At 47.0% G+C, this 21,793-nt stretch overlaps 2 protein-coding genes across 4 annotated transcripts in view; one reads left to right on the forward strand and one right to left on the reverse strand.

The window, feature by feature from the left end:
- SACM1L (SAC1 like phosphatidylinositide phosphatase) overlaps positions 1 to 8,998 on the forward strand; it is a 52,638-nt gene extending 43,640 nt beyond the window's left edge. Inside the window, exons 15-20 of one of the 2 annotated variants that reach the window (XM_055413619.2) lie at positions 1,747 to 1,816; positions 1,940 to 2,012; positions 2,745 to 2,838; positions 2,946 to 3,038; positions 4,429 to 4,486; positions 7,140 to 8,998. In XM_055413619.2, the coding sequence (XP_055269594.1) occupies positions 1,747 to 1,816; positions 1,940 to 2,012; positions 2,745 to 2,838; positions 2,946 to 3,038; positions 4,429 to 4,486; positions 7,140 to 7,276 (525 nt within the window). In that variant the 3' untranslated portion in view covers positions 7,277 to 8,998. The remainder of the gene's footprint in view (positions 1 to 1,746; positions 1,817 to 1,939; positions 2,013 to 2,744; positions 2,839 to 2,945; positions 3,039 to 4,428; positions 4,487 to 7,139) is intronic. The other variant, XM_088831819.1, reaches the window with a different exon arrangement.
- An 8,199-nt stretch (positions 8,999 to 17,197) lies between these two features.
- Positions 17,198 to 21,793, reverse strand: part of SLC6A20 (solute carrier family 6 member 20) — a 49,939-nt gene continuing 45,343 nt past the window's right edge. Inside the window, exons 10-12 of one of the 2 annotated variants that reach the window (XM_088831818.1) lie at positions 21,458 to 21,623; positions 19,016 to 19,112; positions 17,220 to 17,347 (exon numbers count right to left, since the gene is read on the reverse strand). In XM_088831818.1, coding sequence (XP_088687944.1) covers positions 19,053 to 19,112; positions 21,458 to 21,623 — 226 coding nt within the window. In that variant the 3' untranslated portion in view covers positions 17,220 to 17,347; positions 19,016 to 19,052. Of the gene's footprint in view, positions 17,348 to 19,015; positions 19,113 to 21,457; positions 21,624 to 21,793 lie in introns of both variants that reach the window. The other variant, XM_055413615.2, reaches the window with a different exon arrangement.

A 21,793-nucleotide genomic window follows, 5' to 3' on the forward strand; every position in this document is an offset into this window, starting at 1 on the left:
TAATTCACTAAGCCATTTAGGTTGCTTCATTTTTGGCTTATAAATAAGATTGTAGAGAATACACCTGTGTATAATATTATTAGCTTGAATTATTTCCTTTGAGTTAACTCCTACTGGATTAAACAGAATTTATACTTTCCAAGGGGCTTCCCAGCTGGCACCACTTGCCAGTGCGGGAGACATAAGAGATGTGGGTTTGATTCCTGGGTCGGGAAGATCCCCTGGAGGAGGGCATGGCAACCCACTCCAGTATTCTTGCCTGGAGAATCCCATGGACAGAGGAGCCTGGTGGGCTACAGTTCATAGGGTTGGGAAGAGTTTGACATGCCTGAAGCGACTTTGCATGCATGCGTACTTTCCAAGAGGGTTACACCAGTTTTCCCCTAATGCTAGCCAGCAGTAATAAAAGAGTCTTGCTAGCATTGGGTATTTTTATTTAGAAAAGCTTTCTTTTCTAACAGCACAGAGTAGGGCCTCTGAATTGTTTGTTTGCATCTCTTATTGTTGGCAAGGATGTTAACACCCAGGTAAATGCTTCGCGACACAGCTTTGCTTCACCAGTGTGACTGTGTTGTTGAGAAAGAGTAGGTATAAATAGTTTCTTTTGTTTATATATCGAGTTAAAAATACATACAGCCTAGATTTCCAGACTGCAGTGGTGTTTGTTATAGGGAGCAAACAAAATGCATCCCAGATGATTTCCTGCCTAAATAATTTGTAAGTATTCATCTTTGTTTATGGCAAATCTATGGGCCTCGGGGAAGAACTGTGGAGTAAAATACCTCCCTGAATCCTCACGTAGTCATGCCAAAGCTACTCTGGCTTGTGTGATACTGTGTCCTTGTCAGTCTGATGGCTTTACTTCAGAGGGTATTTTTCAATAGAAACCACATTGGGACTGGTTGTTTCCAAGGCTAGTTAACAGAAATCTATTGGACTAGGTTCTGTAATCTGTATTTAACTAATTAACATGCTAAAAACGGTCCTATAAAAGCTCAGCAACCTGCAGAGAGCCTTCTGGCAAGAGCCTCTCCAGCCTCCAGCTGGAGGCTGTGGGCCTCCAGCTGTGCCTGTCCCCTTCCAGAGAGGGCTGGTCACTAGGGTGGGCTGGCCCTGTGCTGGCGGAGTGAGGGAGGGGTCATCAGAGGCAAACAGTGAGGATAGTGGTTCTAAGAGGGTTGCAGGTCCGCAACAAAGACCAAGGCAGGAGTCCCTGATCTATGGTCAGTGAACTCCAAAGGGGAGTCCATAGAGAGACTCGGGCTGCCCGCAGTCCTGTGAGATGATATGCAAAGGGCTGGGCTTCTGTGCAGTTTGTGGGGAGGGAGAGAGGTAGCATTCATCTCGTTCTCAAACGGCCCCAGGTTAGGGGTGAGTGTGGCGGTCAGCAGGCTGGGGTGGTGAATTGTGAGGCGGGTAGAGGGTCCCGGTGATGGGAGGTTGGGGGGCGGGTGGCAGGGAAGAAGGGAGCACTGACTGCATACACTCTGCCCCTGTCTCTGGGTTTACACAGTGCTGCCGCTGGTGCTGTGGTCTGGGGCTCAGGGAAGAGAGGGGCTGTGGGCGGATGGAGAGGCTTTGCAGCCGGGCCGAGCAGGAGAGGGCTGGGGTCCCCACGTACAAGGAGAGCGTCTCCCGCCTGCAGCCAGCAACCACGTGAGACTCTTTGGAGACGTTGCCTTTTATTCCTAAATCACATGTGCTGGTATCTGTAACATGTAAACATGGGTATGATTCTTATTCCAGAGACTAGGAGTTTTGCATGTGGGACAAAAGCTTGAAGAACAAGATGAATTTGAGAAGATTTACAAAAATGGTAGGTCATTTCTTGAACAGAGGCAAGGTTATTCATATTTTGAAATAAATATTTTGGATTTAGAGCATTGGTTGTCAATGATTATTAACTGATTTTTCCTCTCCCCCCTCCCCACCCCCACAGCCTGGGCTGACAATGCAAATGCTTGTGCCAAACAGTACGCGGGAACTGGTGCCTTGAAGACTGACTATACCAGGCAAGCCATGCGCTGAAATCGTGTTCCAGTCCAGGGATGCACAGTTCCGGTGCATGGTGGATCGCTCGGGCAGCTTTTACCCAAGAGCAACCACTGACGCCTGGGCCTTGTGCCAGACCATCAGGCTGGGACTCGGGGGCACTGAAGCCCAGGTGCCGGTGGCTTCTCGGCATCCCTGGGTGATTCTGGGGCACAGTCGGGTTGAGCACCGTGGCGCCTCAGCCCCTCTCGGCCACCCACTGTGCGCCTGACTTGCCCAGGCCCATTCGGCAGGCCTGGGGAGGGCCAGAGACATGCCCGCGCGGTGCTGGGGCTGCTTTCAGGAACCGCACTGGGCAGTGAGAGGTTGGAAGGTCTGAATTTGTTACAGATGTGGTTGGGTCTTTTTCTGCTGTGTGGATTCCCTGGGAGCAAGATAAGATTTCTCGTCTGTTTACTTCATACCACTTAGCCTGGGCTGTGTGTTTCTCTTGTTATTTCTTGTCTTTGCGAGTGGAACTGAGCATGTTTCCTCTTTGTGTCTACTCTGGTAATGCTTTAGAGAGAGGATGCACATTTCTTGGACTCAGTACTGGTTTCTTTTGTGAGATATCTCCTTTATATATTCAGGAATTTTAAAAAAGAAATCTTTGTAATTTACTTATCTCCATACCACATACTTATTGGCTATAAACAGTGTGAGAATTTAATATGCAAATCTGTAACTCAAAACTTAACCTCTTATTTAACCAGAACTGGGAAAAGAACTCAGTTGGGACTTATAATGGATGGCTGGAACTCATTAATACGATATTACAAGAACAATTTTTCTGATGGATTTAGACAAGTAAGTTTGTTTTCTGATGCTAATTTGTGGTTATTTGGTGGCTGTATCTTTGTACTATTCCCCATACCTAATTTGGGAGTTGTTATTTTCCTTTTTTTCTCTTCTAGGATTCCATAGACTTATTTCTTGGGAACTATTCAGTGGATGAATTAGAATCTCATAGCCCTTTAAGTGTTCCAAGAGATCTGAAATTCCTGGCTGTAAGAAACCTTTATGTTTTTTAAGTTGTTAATAGCATTGTGACTGAAGGTACAGATGGTCCAACTCCCCTTGACATAAAACATTATGGAATATAAATGCTTAGTTGCCCCAAGGAGCAGATCAGGGAGAAGAGTGAGGTAACTTTGGAATGTTGTCTTCTTTCAGACTTGACTGTCTTTTGCAGATCCTTTTTTTTGTTTTGTTAATTTTTACAGCGTTGCCTTGGTTTCTCTGTACAGCAGCGTGACTCAGCCGTAATTATACATATAGCCGTCTCTACTGCGCTTCCCTCCCGTCCCCGCGCCCGGCCCCCCTCCAGGTCATCCCGGAAGGCCGGGCTGGGCCCCCGTGTCACACAGTAGCTCTCCGTCTCACACGTGACAGTGTGTGCACGTCAGTGCTGCTTGCTCTGCTCGTCCCACCCCCACCCCCACCCCCGCCGAGCGTCGGCCCTCTACAGCTGTGTTTCCTGCCCTGCGGATAGGCCCAGCAGCCCCATTTGTCTGAATTCCACATAGATGGGTTAATGCACAGTATTTGTTTTTCTCTTTCTGACTTCACTCTGTAGAACAGTCTCTGGGTTCGTCCACCTCACTAGAACTGACTCAGATTTGTTCTTTTTTTCTAGCTGAGTAATACTCCATTGCATATATGTATCACATTTTAAAAAATCTATAAACAATAAATGCTGGAGAGGATGTGGACGAAAGGGAACCCTCCTTCACTATTGGTAGGAATGTTAACTGCATAGCCATTAACAGAGAAAAGTATGCAGTCCTTAAAAAAACTGGGAATTCATCTACCATGTGACCCAGCAACCCCACTGTTGGGCATATACCCTGAGAAAACCACAGTTCTAAAAGACATGCACCCCAGTGTTCATTACAGCACTGTTGATGATAGCCAAGACGTGGAAACACCTAGATGTCCAACTGCAGATGCTGTTTAAGTGAGAACACAGACGTGGAGCAGGTGTGAGGGTCTCTCGTTTCAGGGAGACTGCTCCCCCCGAGGTTCAGGGATTGCTGGAGGCAGACTTGTGATGTCAAAAACACACACTGACTTCTACACGTCTCGTTTTTGACTCGTTCACCAGACTTTGCAAGAGCCTCTCTGGGGTTTCATGCCAGCAGACAGGGTGTCCTGGAGTGGGGGGCCTAGAGTCTGAGTACACATCTGGGTGACCTCCCTCTGCTTTCTTCAGATCTTTTCATCTGTTTGAAGATTTGGGCAGTTATGATCAAAACTCTCGTGATGCGTTGCTGAAAGAAAGGTGTATTGTATATTAGACGCAGACGTGTTCTGCTGTCTTTCACGAAAGCAGACAGCTGATTTTACAGCCGTCGGTTAGCATCTTTCGTGATGGTTTCTCTCTGTTTCCTTTTCCAGTTGCCTATTATCATGGTTGTTGCCTTTTCCATGTGCATTATCTGTTTGCTGATGGCTGGTAAGTCTGCACTCATTTCACAGTCGTCTTTTAGAATGGGGAACTTTCCCATACAGCATCCTGAGTGCGCCTGCTCAGTGCATGGCGTGTGCCTGTTAAACAGAACCAGTGAAGGGAGCAGGTGAGGTGAGTCCTTAGATGTAACAGGAAGGAAAATGTATAGTCGGTGGCTTGATAGCCTGTTTTTTCCCATTACGTTTGTTACAATTTTTTTTTTCTCATTACCAAGGTAATACATAGTAATTACAGAAAATACAGTTAGACAAAAAAGAAAATGTTGTCACCTTGCCTTTCAGAGATAAGCTAGTTACTCTTAACATTTTGATGTTTTAATCTTTATAGGTGTGCATGTTTTTTTCAAAAGGCAGATCCTATAAACTTTCTTGTACTGTTTTTTTCACTGAGCAGTATAAATATTTCCCCATGTCTTTTAGTTTGAATGGCTGCAAAGTATTCTGTTGATGGATGTGTAGTTTATGTAACCAACCCCCTATTGTTGGGCAAGTCAATATTATTATAGATTAACAGGTTACTTACTAAATGTAAATAGAAACATCGCCTAGGAACCTGAGCTAATAAACAAGAGCGTTACTGGTTTTCTTTTTCCTCAGTATTTTCCTGTGTCACTGAATTAACGCGGTTAAGTTACTTAGCTGCTTATTTAGTAATATTCTGCTCTGAGAGCGAGAGTCTGTGGTGCTTGTGTTTTGCCTGGAGGTGCAGCCTCAGGCACTCGGAAGGGGCACCACTGGGCTCAGCCTCCGTCCTGAAATTGTTGGGCTGACAGGCTCCCCTCTCACGGAGTGTTGCTTTGCTCTCCCCTGCAGAGACCTCAGCTCCCCCTTTCTGGTTCCACAGCACGGTGTGCCCCTCCCTCAAGAGCACTTTCCTCCCATAACAGCGCAAGCACTGCGGGCTTTCCTCTTCAGAGGCGCCCTGCCCCGTGGCGTCCCGGCACCCAGTGTGTTTCTGGTTTGGTAGCGATGCTTTGCATACTTGCTCATCTTTCTGAGTGCATCAGCAACTTTTTGAGGCACAGACCTGTCTTATACTATTTTACCTCCTGTGCCTAGGATACAGGGCGTGCATGCTAAGCTGCCTCAGCCATGTCCGACTCTGTAACCCCATGGACTGTAGCCCACCAGACTCCTCTGTCCATGGGATTTCCCAGGCAAGAATACTGGATACAGGAACCCCTCAGCAAAAGTTTCCTGAATTAAGGTCTCCTGTTCACCCCCCACACTAATTCTGCCAGCTTCTCCAGGGGCAGCTTGGGACCTGTTCGTCTCTGTAATCCCCGAGTGTTCAGCAGTGAAGGTGGTCACGACACAGGAAGGAGCTGCTCTCCTGTTACTCTAGGGCAGAGGTTAGCATATGTTTTCCGAAAAGAGCCAGACAATAAGTATTTTAGATTCTGCAAGCTACATATGGTCTCTTGCACACTGTTTTTGCAGCTGTTTGAAAATGTAAGGACTCTTAACAGTACGAAAACAGGCTGGGGCCTCTCGAGCGCCGCATCGCTGTGTTCCGTGACAGGGGCCTGTGTCGCGTTCGGGAGGAAGGGAAAGGAGGGCCGGCGGACTGTGCTGCTCACGGTTCCGTCCCCGCCCTCGGCCCTCTGCCTTTCTCTCACGCATGCCCAGTGGCTGCCTCTTCTGGGAGCCACTCCACGGTTGAGTTAGCTTTGCTGTCTTGGTCGTCTTATACACGCACGTTCCCCTGTGGAGCGTCTGCAAACATGGGGATATCAGGACCGAGACTCAGCCGGAGCAAACGGACTGTCCCTCTGGGGAGCGACCCAGGGTGGGCTTACAAGGAACCGCCTTTCTCTTTGTCCAGGAAGAGCTCTACAACCCAGAGCTGTCAGAATTAGCAGCTGTCCAAATGTGAATGTTGAACAAGTGAAGACAGACTGGATGCTGTGGGTAGTAATCTCTGATGTCAGCTAGTTGTAACATAAAGATCTCTGTGGTGTTTAGAGATGACAGTGTTTGGTTTCTAGCCCCTACTTGGGTCTTCAGTGAAAGTTGCTCAGTCATGTCCAGCTCTTTGCAACCCCATGGACTAGACAGTGCATGGAATTCTCTAGTCCACAATGCTGAAGTGGGTAGCCTTGCCCATCTCCAGGGGATCTTCTCGACCCCGGAATCGAACCCAGGTCTCCCACATTGCAGGCAGATTCTTTACCAGCTGAGCCACAAGGGAAGCCCAAGAATACTGGAGTGGGTTGCCATTCCCTTCTCCAGGGATCGAACCCAGCTCTCCTGCTTTGCAGGTGGATTCTTTAATGTCTGAGTCACCAGGGAAGTGTTGTCAAGTGGTTCTCAAATGTGGTCCCTTGACCAACAGCATCAGCATAATCCGGGAACTTGTGAGAAAGGCAGCTTCGGGACCCCTGCTCCAGCCCTGCCAGAGCACACAGGCTGGGGGTGAGCCCAGCAGCTGACACTGTTTACAGCCCTGAAGAAGATCCACGAGCCAGCCAGGGTCAGAGAACCACTGGTTCGAACCTTAACTGAGAGGTTCTTCGTTTTCCCTTTGGATGTATTTGTGAACTTGAATGCTGTCGAGATGTGCTAAACAGCTGAAAGCTGGAACTAGTATCAGTAAAATGACTTGCTGTTTATCAGTCTTTGTTTTTTAAAATCAACAGGTGACACCTGGACAGAAACCCTGGCCTATGTGCTCTTCTGGGGAGTGGCAAGCATCGGAACGTTTTTTATTATTCTTTACAATGGCAAAGACTTTGTTGATGCTCCCAGATTGGTCCAGAAAGAAAAGATAGACTGAATTTGTGTCTGTGGAAAGCGGCTTGGCCTGGAAGATTCCATCATGCAGAACTGGAGTCTTTACTGACCCGCTTTCCACGGCAGCCGAGGTCTCTGTGAATCGTTATCCAGGAGCACCTCTTGTGCTTGGTGTGGGGGTGATGACTTGGAGTTGATCTGGTGTTGCTGCCTTGATGATCTCTTTACTATTGGGATAGTTATATTTATAATTTGAAGCTAGTCTGTAATTAAACTGTAACCTGAATTCAGCTCACAGAATGGAAGGAACCTATACATCATCAGTTTAATCAACCATTGCAGAATGAGTAATATATGTAAAAAATCTAGCTTCTTCCCTCATTTGAAACAGTGAAATTATTTTTCTAGCTCAGTTTATTGTCACTGTAGAAGCAGTTGCTATTAGCAGGCTTACTTTTCCATATACTTTTGGACTTTCTTAACAGCTTGACAATAAGCTAACTAGCCTGTTCATAACGTGTAAATCTCCTGCATAGATCAGATGGTTGGACGAAACCGTCCATGATTACATAGTAGGAAAAAGGAGACCAGGGTCTGGTGTTCCTCTCAAGTTCTAGCTGGGCTGCATTACGAGTTCAGTCAGCTTGAACTGTGCAGTTTAAGTGTGATGAAAAAAGTTCAGATATACTCTATCTTTTTTAAAAGGTGTAAATGAAATCAGTGAATGTAAAGTCTATTCCTCATGCTAGAGGTCCAAAGCCTCCTCTGTCTTCAGGATTGCCCCAGCGTGGAAAACACCCTCCGTAGGTCAGCTCCTCCCTCCTGGCCCTTGTGCTTTCCCAGGGTCTTTCTTCGAGACATGCAGGTCCCTGAGCGCATCTCCTGCCGAATTCCATGTTGCACTTGGAGGCGGCAGCTGCTTTTCCACACAGGTAGTGTTGATGCTTTTCACTCTGTAATTATTTTTGTTAGCCGTCAATAAGTGTGTCTGAAATTTAGTGCTTCCAGGCAGTTACCGTTCTCCAAATCAAGGACCAACTTACAGCTTTAATTTACGTGCAGAAATAAGCCTGAAAAATACGCTTTAGAAGCTGTGCATAGTTCTAATTAATAAGTTGGAAACTGTATATTGAAATTGTAATTATGGGGTTTAAAAACTAGAAAGTATCTAAAGTAGTGTAATTGCCACTATTTTAAAATAATCCAGTTAAATACTGCTGCAATATTTGTGTTGTGCTTGAAAATATGTACAGTTTTTTTTTCCACTGGTAATACCTTTTGTTGTCCTTAAATTTCTTTAAAAAGCGCCTTGATTTTAACATCACCGGTTTTCCAAGATTATCGTTTATATACATTAATAAGAGTTGTTGCTTTTAGAAACTCTAAAGGAAGTAACAGCTGGAAAACCCTCTGTAGCTTAGTCAGTCGTTATCACTCACAATAGGGTAAGTAATTAGAACTGCCTACTCTTAACTTGTGAATCAGCATCGTTCGTTCCAAAGGGAAACATCAGCACTCGGTTCATGTCTACTGTGCGGTATCGTCAGATGCTGCTGGGCATTTCACATTAAGAACTTACTTCAGCAACCGCGGCGAAGACCAAATCTGCACTGCTGGTGCGACCGTTTTGCAGTGAATGGGCTAATGTTGGTGTGTTAGACCTTGAGATGTCAATACTTCAGAAACCTACAGTGATTTTATCCCTAAATTCATGTACTGTCTCATCTGTAAGTGAAAATAAAATGACATATTCTTTTCTAACTAATGTTGGTGTCATTCCTGTACCTTGTCTTCAAAGGGATATTCTTTTTTATTTCAGAATTTTAAGAATCATGCAAAGCAATGCACAGTCATTGCTATCTTTAAAAATGTTATGTTCTTTGCCGCATAGGCCTCTCCGTCTTGGCATTTCGGTTCATCGAAGCCCGTAAGTCACAGTCTTCTTTAACCTCATCTCCAAAGTGTCCTCTCATCACGTCTCTCACATGTGCCACGTTCTCTGCAGTAGAAACAAGTCATGGGGTCGGCGCACTAGGGGAGGGGACCACGCATGGTGCGGATGCAGGGCGTGGGGCTCTCTGCAAGTCCGGTCGCGTAGCCTGGAAGGAGGGGAGCAATCCAAGGTCGTGATTCAGAGCTGGTGAGAATCAGGTGTTTCCTTTGCTGTGCCTTTGGATATTCTGACCATTTCTGTTAGATTGCTTGTCCTTAAAGATTTGTTGGAATCCTTGTCTGTAGAGGGATTCTCTGTTGGTTATGTGTACTATATGTATCTTCTAGACTGTGACTTCTCTGTTCATTTTCTTGTGACTTTTGGTGAAAGAAGTGTGTAATTTCAGTGGTGTTGAATTTACCAAACATTCCCTCCCACCCCTTGTGCCTGGGTAAGGCCACATGGCTCAATTCCAAAGTGGGAATTCCTTTTGGCATAATTTTGCTCTTTTCACCTTTTAGGTCTTTTTTTCCTCCCTGTAAAGTAAGGAAAGGAGAAGGAAATGGCAACCCACTCTAGTGTTCTTGCCTGGAGAATCCCAGGGACGGGGGAGCCTGGTGGGCTTCCATCTATGGGGTCGCACAGAGTCGGACACGACTGAAGTGACTAAGCAAAGTAAGGAAAGGGTCTGTGTCCATCCAGGTAGACCAGATTATGCTGAGGTAACAAATGAGCCACAGATCTCAAGGGCATAAAAAAACAACCCGAAGGCTTATTTCTCACTGCTTCTGGGTATCCTTGAAGGGTCTGCTGCAGCTTTGCGACGTGCTGTCTGCACTCTGGGGCCTGGTGATGGAACAGCTTCACACGGGAACATGACCAGTTGTCCTAGCAGGAAGGAAGGGAGACATTTCCACTTGAAGGTGACTGCTGCTTCTGCTCACATTTCATTGGTTAGAGCAGGTCACGTGGCCAAACCTGAAGTGCCGGATGGAGGAGCACAGCCTGAGAGGGACTGTGTGCTGTGATTCGACACGTGGTCCAGTTTCCTTGTCCCACGTGGTTCCTGGGAGAGTCAGCAGAGAGCCTGCCAACTCTCCCGCCCTGTGGTTCACCACCTCCTCTGTCGGACTGCAGGCTCCCTCCACTCCCAGGGGCGTCGGGCTTCTCCACTGCCGAGAACACGTCCTCACTGATGCCTCTTGCAGGGTGGCCTGGCTCTGCCCTGAGCTCGGGGCCCCGGCTCCTCAGTCTGTGGGCCAGAGGATTCTCCAGAGGGTGTTTTGCAGTAACCCGAGTACTGGGTACTCCTAGCTGTTTTTGGTTTTTTTGACAATAGGGATCTGAGGTGAGAGCCATTTGTAGACATCAGATTAAAGTCACAGTTGTCTCAACTGTTGGGCTTGTCAGAGGTTTGAAAAGTGACTCCTAGAGAAGGGTGTTTGTAACAGCAGCAGCAAAATTTTTGGTCTGCGGGATTTTTTAATTTACGGAGCATCCTGTGAAATTGATTTTAGATAAGGCACGCATGAGAGCAAGCACTTGGCCTTGGAGTTGAAAAACGTGGGTTCGGATTTGTATTTGGCCCTCACTTGAGTGTTGAACTGATTCTCATTCACACGGCAGTTCGCGCACACACCTGCTGAGAAGCCCAGGTAAGTCTACAGGCGGAAGGTCTTCCTGGAGGCCCAGCTCCCGTCCTCTGGGTTGGACGTCATGCAGAGGCGCGATGAATGGGGTTTCACTGCGGGGAGCGGAACAGTTAATGAGTTGTTGTGATGTGTAATTATTACCACGAATGCCCTGGTCCTGGCTGAACTGGTTAGATGGCCTGTTTGTTCTTAGCACTTCCTTTAACCGATTATTCTGAGCGTGGCTTTGTCTTTCCTTTTTGTTTTAGCCCAAGGCCCAGGTGTTCCTCTTTCTTCATTCCCCGTTTTCAACGATGCATGCCTTTTGTGTATTTATTTTTCTAGCTGTACAGAGCTACAGTGTCATCCATTAAAGTATCGTCTTACATTTTACGTCCTAAATTGATCTCCTGTTACAGTTGGGTTTACTCAAAAGCCTCTTGATGAAAGTGAAAGAGGAGAGTGAAAAGTTTGGCTTGAAGCTCAACATTCAGAAAACAAAGATCATGGCATCTGGTCCCATCACTTCATGGGAAATAGATGGAAAAACAGTGGCAACAGTGTCAGACTTTATTTTTTTGGGCTCCAAAATCACTGCAGATGCTGATTGCAGCCATGAAATTAAAAGACGCTTACTCCTTGGAAGGAAAGTTATGACCAACCTTGATAATATATTAAAAAGCAGAGACATTACTTTGCCAACAAAGGTCCGTCTAGTCAAGGCTATGGTTTTTCCCGTGGTCATGTATGGATGTGAGAGTTGGACTGTGAAGAAAGCTGATCGCCGAAGAATCGATGCTTTTGAACTGTGGTGTTGGAGAAGACTCTTGACAGTCCCTTGTACCGCAAGGAGATCCAACCAGTCCATTCTAAGGGAGATCAATCCTGGGTGTTCATTGGAAGGACTGATGCTAAAGCTGAAACTGCAATACTTTGGCCACCTCATGCGACGAGTTGACTCACTGGAAAAGACTCTGATGCTGGGAAAGGTTGGGGGCGGGAGGAGAAGGGGACGGCAGAGAATGAGATGGCTGGATGGCATCACCGACTCGATGGACATGAGTTTGAGTGAACTCCGGGAGTTGTTGATGGACAGGGAGGCCTGGTGTGCTGTGATTCATGGGGTCGCAGAGAGTCGGACACGACTGAGCGACTGAACTGAACTGAACTGAACTACAGTTGGGTTTAAGTGTAGATTCTGAGGGGAGAAGTAGAAACTACAGGGAATCAGTCATGTCTAGGAGACCTGGAGATGTCCTTCTGTCTGAGCTTTTGGGAGCACGCCTCCTCCTGGGTTCTTTACTCCACGCTCTCACCCGTTGATGTCTCTAATAATCTTTATGTTCTGGTTTCCTGTTGCTGGAAGGTAGTCTCACAGTGTTGTGAGTCAGGAGTCACAGCTGGGTGTGAGCTCAGCTGGGCGATTCCTGTGATCCAGGGGGCACTGACGGGGTCTCCCAGCTGACAGAGGGGCTGGTTGGTCTCCCTGGTCCAGGTTGGTCTGGCACTACACAAGGGAGGCGGAAAGGTGGGTGCCACTGGTTCTGTTAGCTCAGCGCCTCCACGTGGCTCTGCAGCCTTGGGGCGGCCCTAGTGAGGGATCCAGTAATCCAGGTGGAAGCTGTGTGGCCGAGCCTCTGATGTCAGAGGGCTTCCCTTCCACCAAGTTCCCTGGTCGGAACACTCAGAGGCCCATTCAGATGCCCGGGGAGGCACACAGACCCCTGTCTGTGAGAAGGCTGGAAAGGAAGCTGCGGCTGTGTCTGCAGCACTGGGGTTTCTGTAGCCTCCCGCCCTAAGCCCCTTCTCCACACACACGCTTGCCCCCGGTGATGCCGTTTAGAAACCCTGGTTGAATAACATCTTTATACTGTGATTCCCCAAAATTACCTCTAGATTGGATCTTTCCCAAGCTTAGATTCCAGTGTTCAACTGCCTGCCACACATTCCCCCCGATGCACAGTCGCCTCAAACTTAATGTAGTCTAGCAGAGGTTTTCTTTTTTTTTTCCCTTTTTCCAGGGCTCTTGATTTATACTCTGTAGACTGGTTGGTTCCATGCCCAGCTTTCTCCATCTCAGAAAATGCCACCAACATCCACCCTGTAAACATCCACACCAATGTAAGTGTGACATTATATCCCTCTCCTCCTTTCAACTGTGCATCCTGTCCATAAGCAAGTCTTGGCAACTCTCCCCTCCAAAATACACCTCAGACCCACCAGTTCCTCACACCAGTGTCCACACCAACCACCGTCTGTCCCGTGGACTCATACCCCCATTTATAGCCCCTCCGGTCCCTTCTCCACAGCCACCAGTGATCTTCCAGTGTCAGCTGGGTTAAGGCCCTCGGGTGAGATTTTGCTGCTCTCTGGAGATGCAGCCTCATTGTCACGGCTCCCAGGTCTCATCTGACCTGGTCCCCCTCTGCTCCCTAAGCCCACCCGCCATCACTCTCCTCCCCAGTCCAGCTGCAGGCCTCCTTTCTGCTCCTTCTCCCTGCGGGCCTTTGCACTGCTATTGCCTCTGCCTGGATGGACCTGCCAGCAATTCCAGTAACTACAGTTCACTCTTCAAAATTCAGGCCCTGCTTCTCCTCCTCAGCCACTTGATACTGTGCATTGTCCCTCTCACACCATTGCCAGGCTCGTTTATTTCCTTTTTAGAAAAGACCACAGTCTGTAATCGTATCATTTATTATCTATTACTGCGTCTCTTCCTTTCCTAAGAGCCATCAAGTCCGGGGACCAGAACTCAGATCTGTCCCTAGAACCTTCCCAGGACTGGTTCTAACAGATTCCATGAAGGTGGGTCCTGTGCAGGTAGGCAGTAGCCAAAGGACACGAGATTGACCTGAAGAGACCGGTCAGAAAGTTCTGGTTGAGAATTTCATATTTGTAGATGCACTTTTTTTCTTGCAAGAGGATTTTTTAAACCGGTCACTCTTTTTCTTTCTTTTCCTGAATGTTTGGTAGAAAATGTTGGATGTGTTCTTTTCCCCAACTTTTCTGTCTATAAAATGCAATAGCCATAAATTAATTTTTTATGTACAGTAACTTATTAAAAACTCAACACGGTAGCACACCCTTTCCACCCCAGGACAGTTCTGAGGTCACACCCAGGCCTATTGAGTGGGTTCTTGTGGCCTCAGCCAATAAGGGATCCTGAGGTGGGCAGACTGGCCAGGACCTCTCTCTCAGAAGGGTTGGAAAGATTCTGCAGCAATTCAGAAGTGCTCACATTCTGCTTAAATCCAGCAAATCAGGATTTTTTTCCCTGATTTTTCTTTGGGATGCTGCCTTCCTGCTCCCATGTGACCCTGTTCTCAGGTTGTGACCTTGACATGCTTCTGCACTGCTGTGGCTTCAGTGCATGTGAGGAAGCAGACATAAAAAAGAGATCAGACAGATTCTCTGTTCCTTTATTTAACTTTTTTCCAAAATTAGGTAGTATGTTTACATGAGGGGAAAACCTTGTGTTTAGAGATTTCAGAACTACCAAAAGAGAGATACTTGTTCAGGGTTTTATTATGACAGTGGCTAAAAACACAAATATTCCCCTACCTGATTTTTTAGCACTAGGAGCTGGCGTGTTCTTAGTGTAAGTAGAAAACTCCCTGGAGTCCCTGCCTGGTCCTGATGTCATGGTACTGCTAAGGGTGCGGGGATGGAATGTGACTTTCTTTCTCCAGCTTCTTGGAGGAGGGTGGATGGATGCCAAGATGACTGCTTTGGTGCAGTCCCTAGAAAACAGTCAGGAAAGGCTTTTTTGAAACAGGACTAGTAATTTAAGAGGATGACTGAAATGTTCTGCTCTTCATGCAGTTCTTAGAAACCAGGGTAAAACTGAACCGAAACTGGACATTTATCTGGAACACATTAGTCTATAATAATGGTTCTTCATGTGTTTGGCTTTTGTGAGCAGAAATTAAGTGCTCTCAGACTTTTAAAGGTCACTTTTGATGTAAATGTGCCTGACCGTTTGACCCGTTCCCATCTCTCTTCAGTAGGGCACTGGTTCTCAGGTTGGCAGGTTCCACGGGGTGGCCTGCACACCAGGAGCTTTACGTGCACCCAGCGGGCTGGCAGGGACACTGTGGTGGAGGACCACTGAGGTCCAACCGCTGTGAGTGTGGTGCTGCTTGAGGACAGAATTTGTCTGCACTCCTAAGGACCCTGGCATTTGGGGCTGAGACACCCAGCTGACAGACAACCCCAGGAGGGGCGGCCTCTGTCGTGAGGGATTGTGACTGAGGGCTGAGGTGGGGACCGAGCTGTGAGGTGTAGGAACAGACTGCGTTGTAAGTTTACTGTTGAGAGTGTCCACTCTTCAAGCCTTGATAGCTGAGGGGCCTGGACACTGAAGGACCCTCTGATAAGAAACCATAGGACTGACTAGACGTGATACGTAAATGCATACATTTTAAAGCCAAGTGGTTTTTTTTCCTATTACGGTTTATCATGGGATGTAGAATACAGTTCTGTGCCCTTCCGTAGGACCATGCTGTTTGTGCATCCTGAATATAAGTCCCAGACTCCCAGGCCATCCTTTGGCCACCATCCCTCCCCCTTGGCGACCATATGTCTGTTTCGTAGATGAGTTTATTTGAATTGTGTTTTATCTTCCCCTTACAAGTGATTCATGATATTTGTCTTTCTGACTTACATAGTATGATAATCTCTAGGTCCATCCCTGTTGCTGTAAATGACATCATTTTGTTCTTTTTTATGGCTCAGTGATCTTCCATTGCATATGTGTACCACATCTTTCTCCATTCATCTGCTGATGGACATTTAGGTGGTTACCGGTCTTGGCTACTGTGAATAGTGCTGCCAAGAACATATGGGTGCGTGTATCTTTTTGAATTCTAGTTTTGTCTGGATATATGCCCAGGAGTGGGGTTGCTAGGTGATGTGGCAACTCTAGTTTTGTGAGGAACCTCCATATTGGTTTCCACAGTGGTTGCAGCAGTGTACATTCCCACCAAGAGTGTAGGAGGGTTCCCTTTTCTCTACACCCTCTCCAGCATTTGTTATTTGTAGACTTGTCAGTGATGGTCCTTCTCACCAGTGTGATGTTCTAATTTGTAGTTGTGAGTTGTATGAGCTATCTGTAGATTTTGGAAATTAAGCCCTTGTTAGTAACATCATTTGGAAATATTTTCTCCCAGTCCATAGGTTGTCATTTTGTTTATGGTTTCCTTTTGCTGTGCAACAGCTTATACATTTGATTAGGCCTTATTTGTTTATTTTTGCTTTTATCTCTATTGCCTTGGGAAACTAACCTAAGAAAATATTGGTATGGTTTATGTCAAGAGAATGAATGTTTTGCCTATGTTCTCTTCTATGAGTCTTATGGTATCACGTCTTATATTAAGTCTTTAGGTCATTTGGGGTTTATTTTTGTATATGGGGTCAGGGTCTGTGCTAAATTTACATGTGACTCTCCAGCTTACCCCACACCACCAAATGGTCTTTCTATAACTGGTCATCAGGTGAAGGTGGAAGTTTATAGCATGAAAATAAGGTTTTAAAAGAAAAGCCATCTCCAGCTGATGGCCCAGGTGAGTGTTTAAGTGTCTTTAAAGATATCTGTACAGTGTACCCAAAGAACCTTGCTGTGCGTCACTGAGACCACGGGATTCAGGAGCGTTAGAACGGGAAGGGGCCCTCTCAAGTCAGGATGACCTTGGCCTCCTTACTGTTACAGGTAGAAAGACAGCAGCTGTTTGCAGGGTGGACTAGTGCCGTGCCGTAAATATGGTGTCTTCACTTAGAAGAGGCTCTGTTTGAGACCAGCCTTTCTATACATTTTAGAAGACTTACGTACAGGTAAATAATTTAACACTGACTAAGTTGTGATCATGGTTTTTCCTATAAAGAGCTGGTCGTTAGGTCCAAATATTACCTTAGGCCTGTTGGAAAGTTAGCTTCACTTTTTTTCTTTATGGCCAGCCCATCCTCTCAGGGAAGGAGAACACAGTAGATTGCAGGTTCACCGTGACTGAAAATAGAACTCATTTTGCACTGCTGACATTCAGATTTGTCATCTTAGGCACTGAAAACTCCTTTTCCCAATGTCTCTACAAACGAATGCCCTCTAACATTTTGAGATTTTTCAGAAAAAAAAAATCTGTAAAATTTTATTTCATAAAGTTAAATTTCAGTTCACAGTGCGCCCTGCTTGTTGGACTTTGCTGCCATCAAGCAGCAACCTTCCAGACTCGCCGTGGGAATCCTGCCTCTGGTGGCGGGGACGCAGAGCTGCCTGGTGGGCAGGGCAGGGTGCCTCCTCAGGGAGTCACCTCCTCACCTTCCTGATCGGTGAGAAGACAGCGGGCTGAGAGCGTGCGGAGCTGGGATTTCCGGCAGCAGCCGGTGTCAGTCCTGGGGCACCCGGCTCTCAGGCCACGGGGGCTGTGCCTCCCCTCCTGAGGCGGCGTGTGATGAACGTGCCCAGGGCCACGAGCGGGATGCACATGGTGGAGGAGGCCACGAGCAGCCCAATGACGGCCAGGGCGTGGGGCGGGTAGTCCTTGGTCACCAGCTGACCCTGAGGAGAGAACCTGAGTGTCAGCAGATGCCCCCAGTGGGAGGAGGAGCGTGTCCTTACCCCCGGGGCACACCCAGCCCTCGTGCCCTTCAGTGAACAGGAGCAGCATGCTTGCTGTTTGGGGCTCCCTGTGAAGAGCGACCATGGGAATAGTAGAGGCTTGGCACCGAAAGGCAGGGGAGCGGATCACCCCCCACCGGACATAGGTGGCCCCCGGGAATGTGGCCAGTGATGCGAGAGGGCTAGATTTTCAATTTTATGTAATATTAATGAGTTCAAACCACCCCCATGTGGATTGTTAGCTACTAACTCCAGTAACACAGTTCTCAAGAGAAGGATTGATGGACTTGGTAGGATTTGTGACGTTTCCCAAAATGTGAAATTGATGACAAACCAGTTGAGGCCCCAAAGCCAACAAATGCTGCCTTCCCACCAAAGAACCAGAGGACGCTCCAGTTCAAAGGAGCCTGCTGTCAGCCACAGTGTGTACGGTGTGTAAACCAAAAAGCCACGCCGAGTGTGGCTGTGGGAAGCAGCCCCCAGACTCCTGTTGCTCTTTGTGTTCTGTCTCAGGGTCAGAAAGAGCTTTGACAGAGCTCAGCACTCACAATAGAAACGTTCCAGAAGGTAGTCAAAGAGGGAACCTTCCCCAACATCATAAAGGCTATAAGTGACAAACCCATGGCACACATGGTTCTCAGTGAAACCCTGAAAGTGTTTCCGCTGAGATCAGGAACAGGACAAGGATGTCCACTCCCACCACGCTTACTCAACACAGTTTCCCCCCACTCCCTGTTTTGGGGGCTTTCTGTGAGGTGCTGTTTAGTAGACACTATTTCTGTGACTATAACAGCCTCTCTCATAATCAGGGGAAAGGGTATGCTGTATATGTTCAGACTGTTCGTCTGAAATCGTTGTATATGCCCCCTTAATGCCTTTGTTCCTCCTCTTTGTTTCCTCTGTTAGGAATTAGAATTAAGAAAATGGCCAAGACTAGTAATGAGCTTGCAGAGTTTTAGCCAAACAGCTTGTACATCTAAGGAAACAGCAAGTGAGCACTATGGCTCTAAGCTCACAATCACTTCCGTGTCCACACAGAAGGGATGAGTTCCCAGATGCAGATGGCAGGGACAGTGTCTGCTACAGCAGCAAGTGGGAAATTTACATCCATCTTTATGACTTTGGTGAGATACTATTAACTTTCTGTATTGGAGTAAAGCTGGTTAACAATGTTGTGATAGTTTCAGGTGGACAGCAAAGGGACTCAGCCATGCATACATACGTATCCATTCTCTCCAGACTCCCCTCCCATCCAGGCTGCCACGTAACATGGAACAGAGTTCCCTGTGCTATACAGTAGCGGGTTTATTCAATATAGTTTTGGAAGTCCTAGCCACAGTGATCAGAGAGGAAAAAGAAAAGAAATACAAACTGGAAAAGAAGGTAAAATATCCCTGTTTTCTGTGTATAGTATGTTATCTGCAAATCCTAAAGAGCCACCAGAAAACTACTGGTGCTAATCAGTGCATTTGTTAAAGTTGCAGGATACAAAATTAATGCACAGAAATCTCTTCCATTCTTATACACTAACAAAAGATTGGAAAGAGAAATGAAGAATTCCATTGACCATCACAACGAAAAGAATAAAATACCTAGGAATAAACCTACCTAAGTAGGCAGAGGGGCTTCCCTGGTGGCTCAGAGGTTAAAGCTTCTGCCTCCAATGCGGGAGACCTGGGTTCGATCCCTGGGTCGGGAAGATCCCCTGGAGAAGGAAACGGTAACCCACTCCAGTATTCTTGCCTGGAGAATCCCATGGATGGAGAAGCCTGGTAGGCTACAGTCCATGGGGTCGCATAGAGTCGGACACGACTGAGCGATGGAATGGAACGGAAGGAGGCAGAAGATATTAAGAAGAGGTGGCAAGAATACACAGAAGAACTGTACAAAAAAGATCTTCACGATGAAGATAATCACAATGGCTTGATTACTCACCTGGAGCCAGACATCTTGGAATGTGAAGTCAAGTGGGCCTTAGAGAGCATCACTACGAACAAAGCTAGTGGAGGTGATGGAATTCCAGTTGAGCTATTTCAAATCCTGAAAGATGATGCTGTGAAAGTGCTGCACTCAATATGCCAGCAAATTTGGAAAACTCAGCAGTGGCCACAGGACTGGAAAAGGTCAGTCTTCATTCCAATCCCAAAGAAAGGGAATGCCAAAGAATGCTCAAACTGTCGCGCAATTGCACTCATCTCACACGCTAGTAAAGTCATGCTCAAAATTCTCCAAGCCAGGCTTCAGCAATATGTGAACCGTGAACTTCCAGTTGTTCAAGCAGGTTTTAGAAAAGGCACCAGAGATCAAATTGCCAACATCCGCTGGATCATGGAGAAAGCAAGAGAGTTCCAGAAAAACATCTATTTCTGCTTCATTGACTATGCCAAAGCCTTTGACTATGTGGATCACAATAAACTGTGGAACATTCTGAAAGAGATGGGAATCCCAGACCACCTGACCTGCCTCTTGAGAAACCTGTATGCAGGTCAGGAAGCAACAGTTAGAACTGGACATGGAACAACAGACTGTTTCCAAATAGGAAAAGGAGTACGTCAAGGTTGTATATTGTCACCCTGCTTATTTAACTTATATGCAGAGTACATCATGAGGAACGCTGGGCTGGAAGAAGCACAAGCTGGAATCAAGATTGCCGGGAGAAATATCAATGACCTCAGATATGCAGATGACACCACCCTTATGGCAGAAAGTGAAGAGGAACTCAAAAGCCTCTTGATGAAAGCGAGAGAGGAGAGTGAAAAGTTTGACTTGAAGCTCAACATTCAGAAAACGAAGATCATGGCATCTGGTCCCATCACTTCATGGGAAATAGATGGGGAAACAGTGGAAACAGTGTCAGACTTTATTTTTGGGGGCTCCAAAATCACTGCAGATGCTGATTGCAGCCAGGAAATTAAAAGACGCGTACTCCTTGGCAGGAAAGTTATGACCAACCTAGATAGCATATTAAAAAGCAGAGACATTACTTTGCCAACAAAGGTCCGTCTAGTCAAGGCTATGGTTTTTCCTGTGGTCATGTATGGATGTGAGAGTTGGACTGTGAAGAAAGCTGATCGCCAAAGAATTGATGCTTTTGAACTGTGGTGCTGGAGAAGACTCTTGAGAGTCCCTTGAACTGCAAGGAGATCTAACCAGTCCATTCTAAAGGAGATCAATCCTGGGTGTTCATTGGAAGGACTGATGCTAAAGCTGAAACTCCAATACTTTGGCCAGCTCATGCGACGAGTTGACTCGCTGGAAAAGAGTCTGATGCTAGGAAGGATTGGGGGTGGGAGGAGGCAGGGACGACAGAGGATGAGATGGCTGGATGGCATCACTGACTTGATGGACATGAGTTTGAGTGAACTCTGGGAGTTGGTGATGGACAAGGAGGCCTGGCGTGCTGTGATTCATGGGGTCACAAAGAGTCGGACATGACTGAGCGACTGAACTGAACTGAAGGAGGCAAAAGACTCAGAAAACTATAAAACACTGATGAAAGAAATCAAAGGTGACACAAATGGATAAAGAGATCTACCGTGTTCCTGGACTGAAAGACTCTGTACTGTGAAAATGATTCTACTACACAAAGCAATCCACAGATTGAGTGCAATCCCTATCAGATTACCAAGCACATTTTCACAGAATTAGAACAAAACATTCCACACTTTATATGGAGACAGAAGACTCCAACTTCACAAATTATTAGAGGAAATGAGAACTGCAATGAGTCAGCGGGAGAGGGGAGTGGAATGAACAGGACGTTGGAATTGACACACATAATACAGTGTCTAATTATGATAAATAACTAATGGGGACCCGCCCTGTAGCTCTGTGGTGGCCTCAATGGGAAGAAAGTGCCAGAACGTGGATGTATGTATGACTGACCCACGTGTCCTGCAGCAGAAACTAACGCAGCACGGGCAAGCAACCATACTCCAGTAAAGACTGAAGAAAGCAAGTACCTGCTGATGCCCCACTGTGACAAATAACCGCCCCTGTTCTGGAGAGGCACCTGGCTTCAGAAAGCGAGGCCCCCGAGTTGGCAGGTACCTGGGCGGCGTCCCAGGCTTGGTACCGCAGGGTCCCTGTGATGATGTAGTCACTCAGGTAGAAGATGAAGAGGCTGACGATGAGCAGCGGGCTCACGCCGCCCCACATGGCCTTCCAGTACCAGTTCAGCGCACGTCCAGTCATGGCCTTGAGTTCGCTTTCAAATCTGTTTGGAGAGCGGGGAAAGTCTGGATTCTCCGTGCTGTTGGAGGCAGGCGGTCCACGCCACAGAGCCCTCTGTGCTTAGGAAGATTCTGTGCTGCGCACCACTGGTACTTGAACACGACCATGGGGCCCTCTCTCCTGGGGAGAGGGGTCCTGGGGGAAGGGAGAAGG

The sequence above is a fragment of the Moschus berezovskii genome, chromosome 24 (assembly GCF_049115385.1).
Source record: "Moschus berezovskii isolate FMDL1 chromosome 24, NW_MosBer_1.0, whole genome shotgun sequence".
Classification (NCBI taxonomy): Eukaryota; Metazoa; Chordata; class Mammalia; order Artiodactyla; family Moschidae; genus Moschus; species Moschus berezovskii.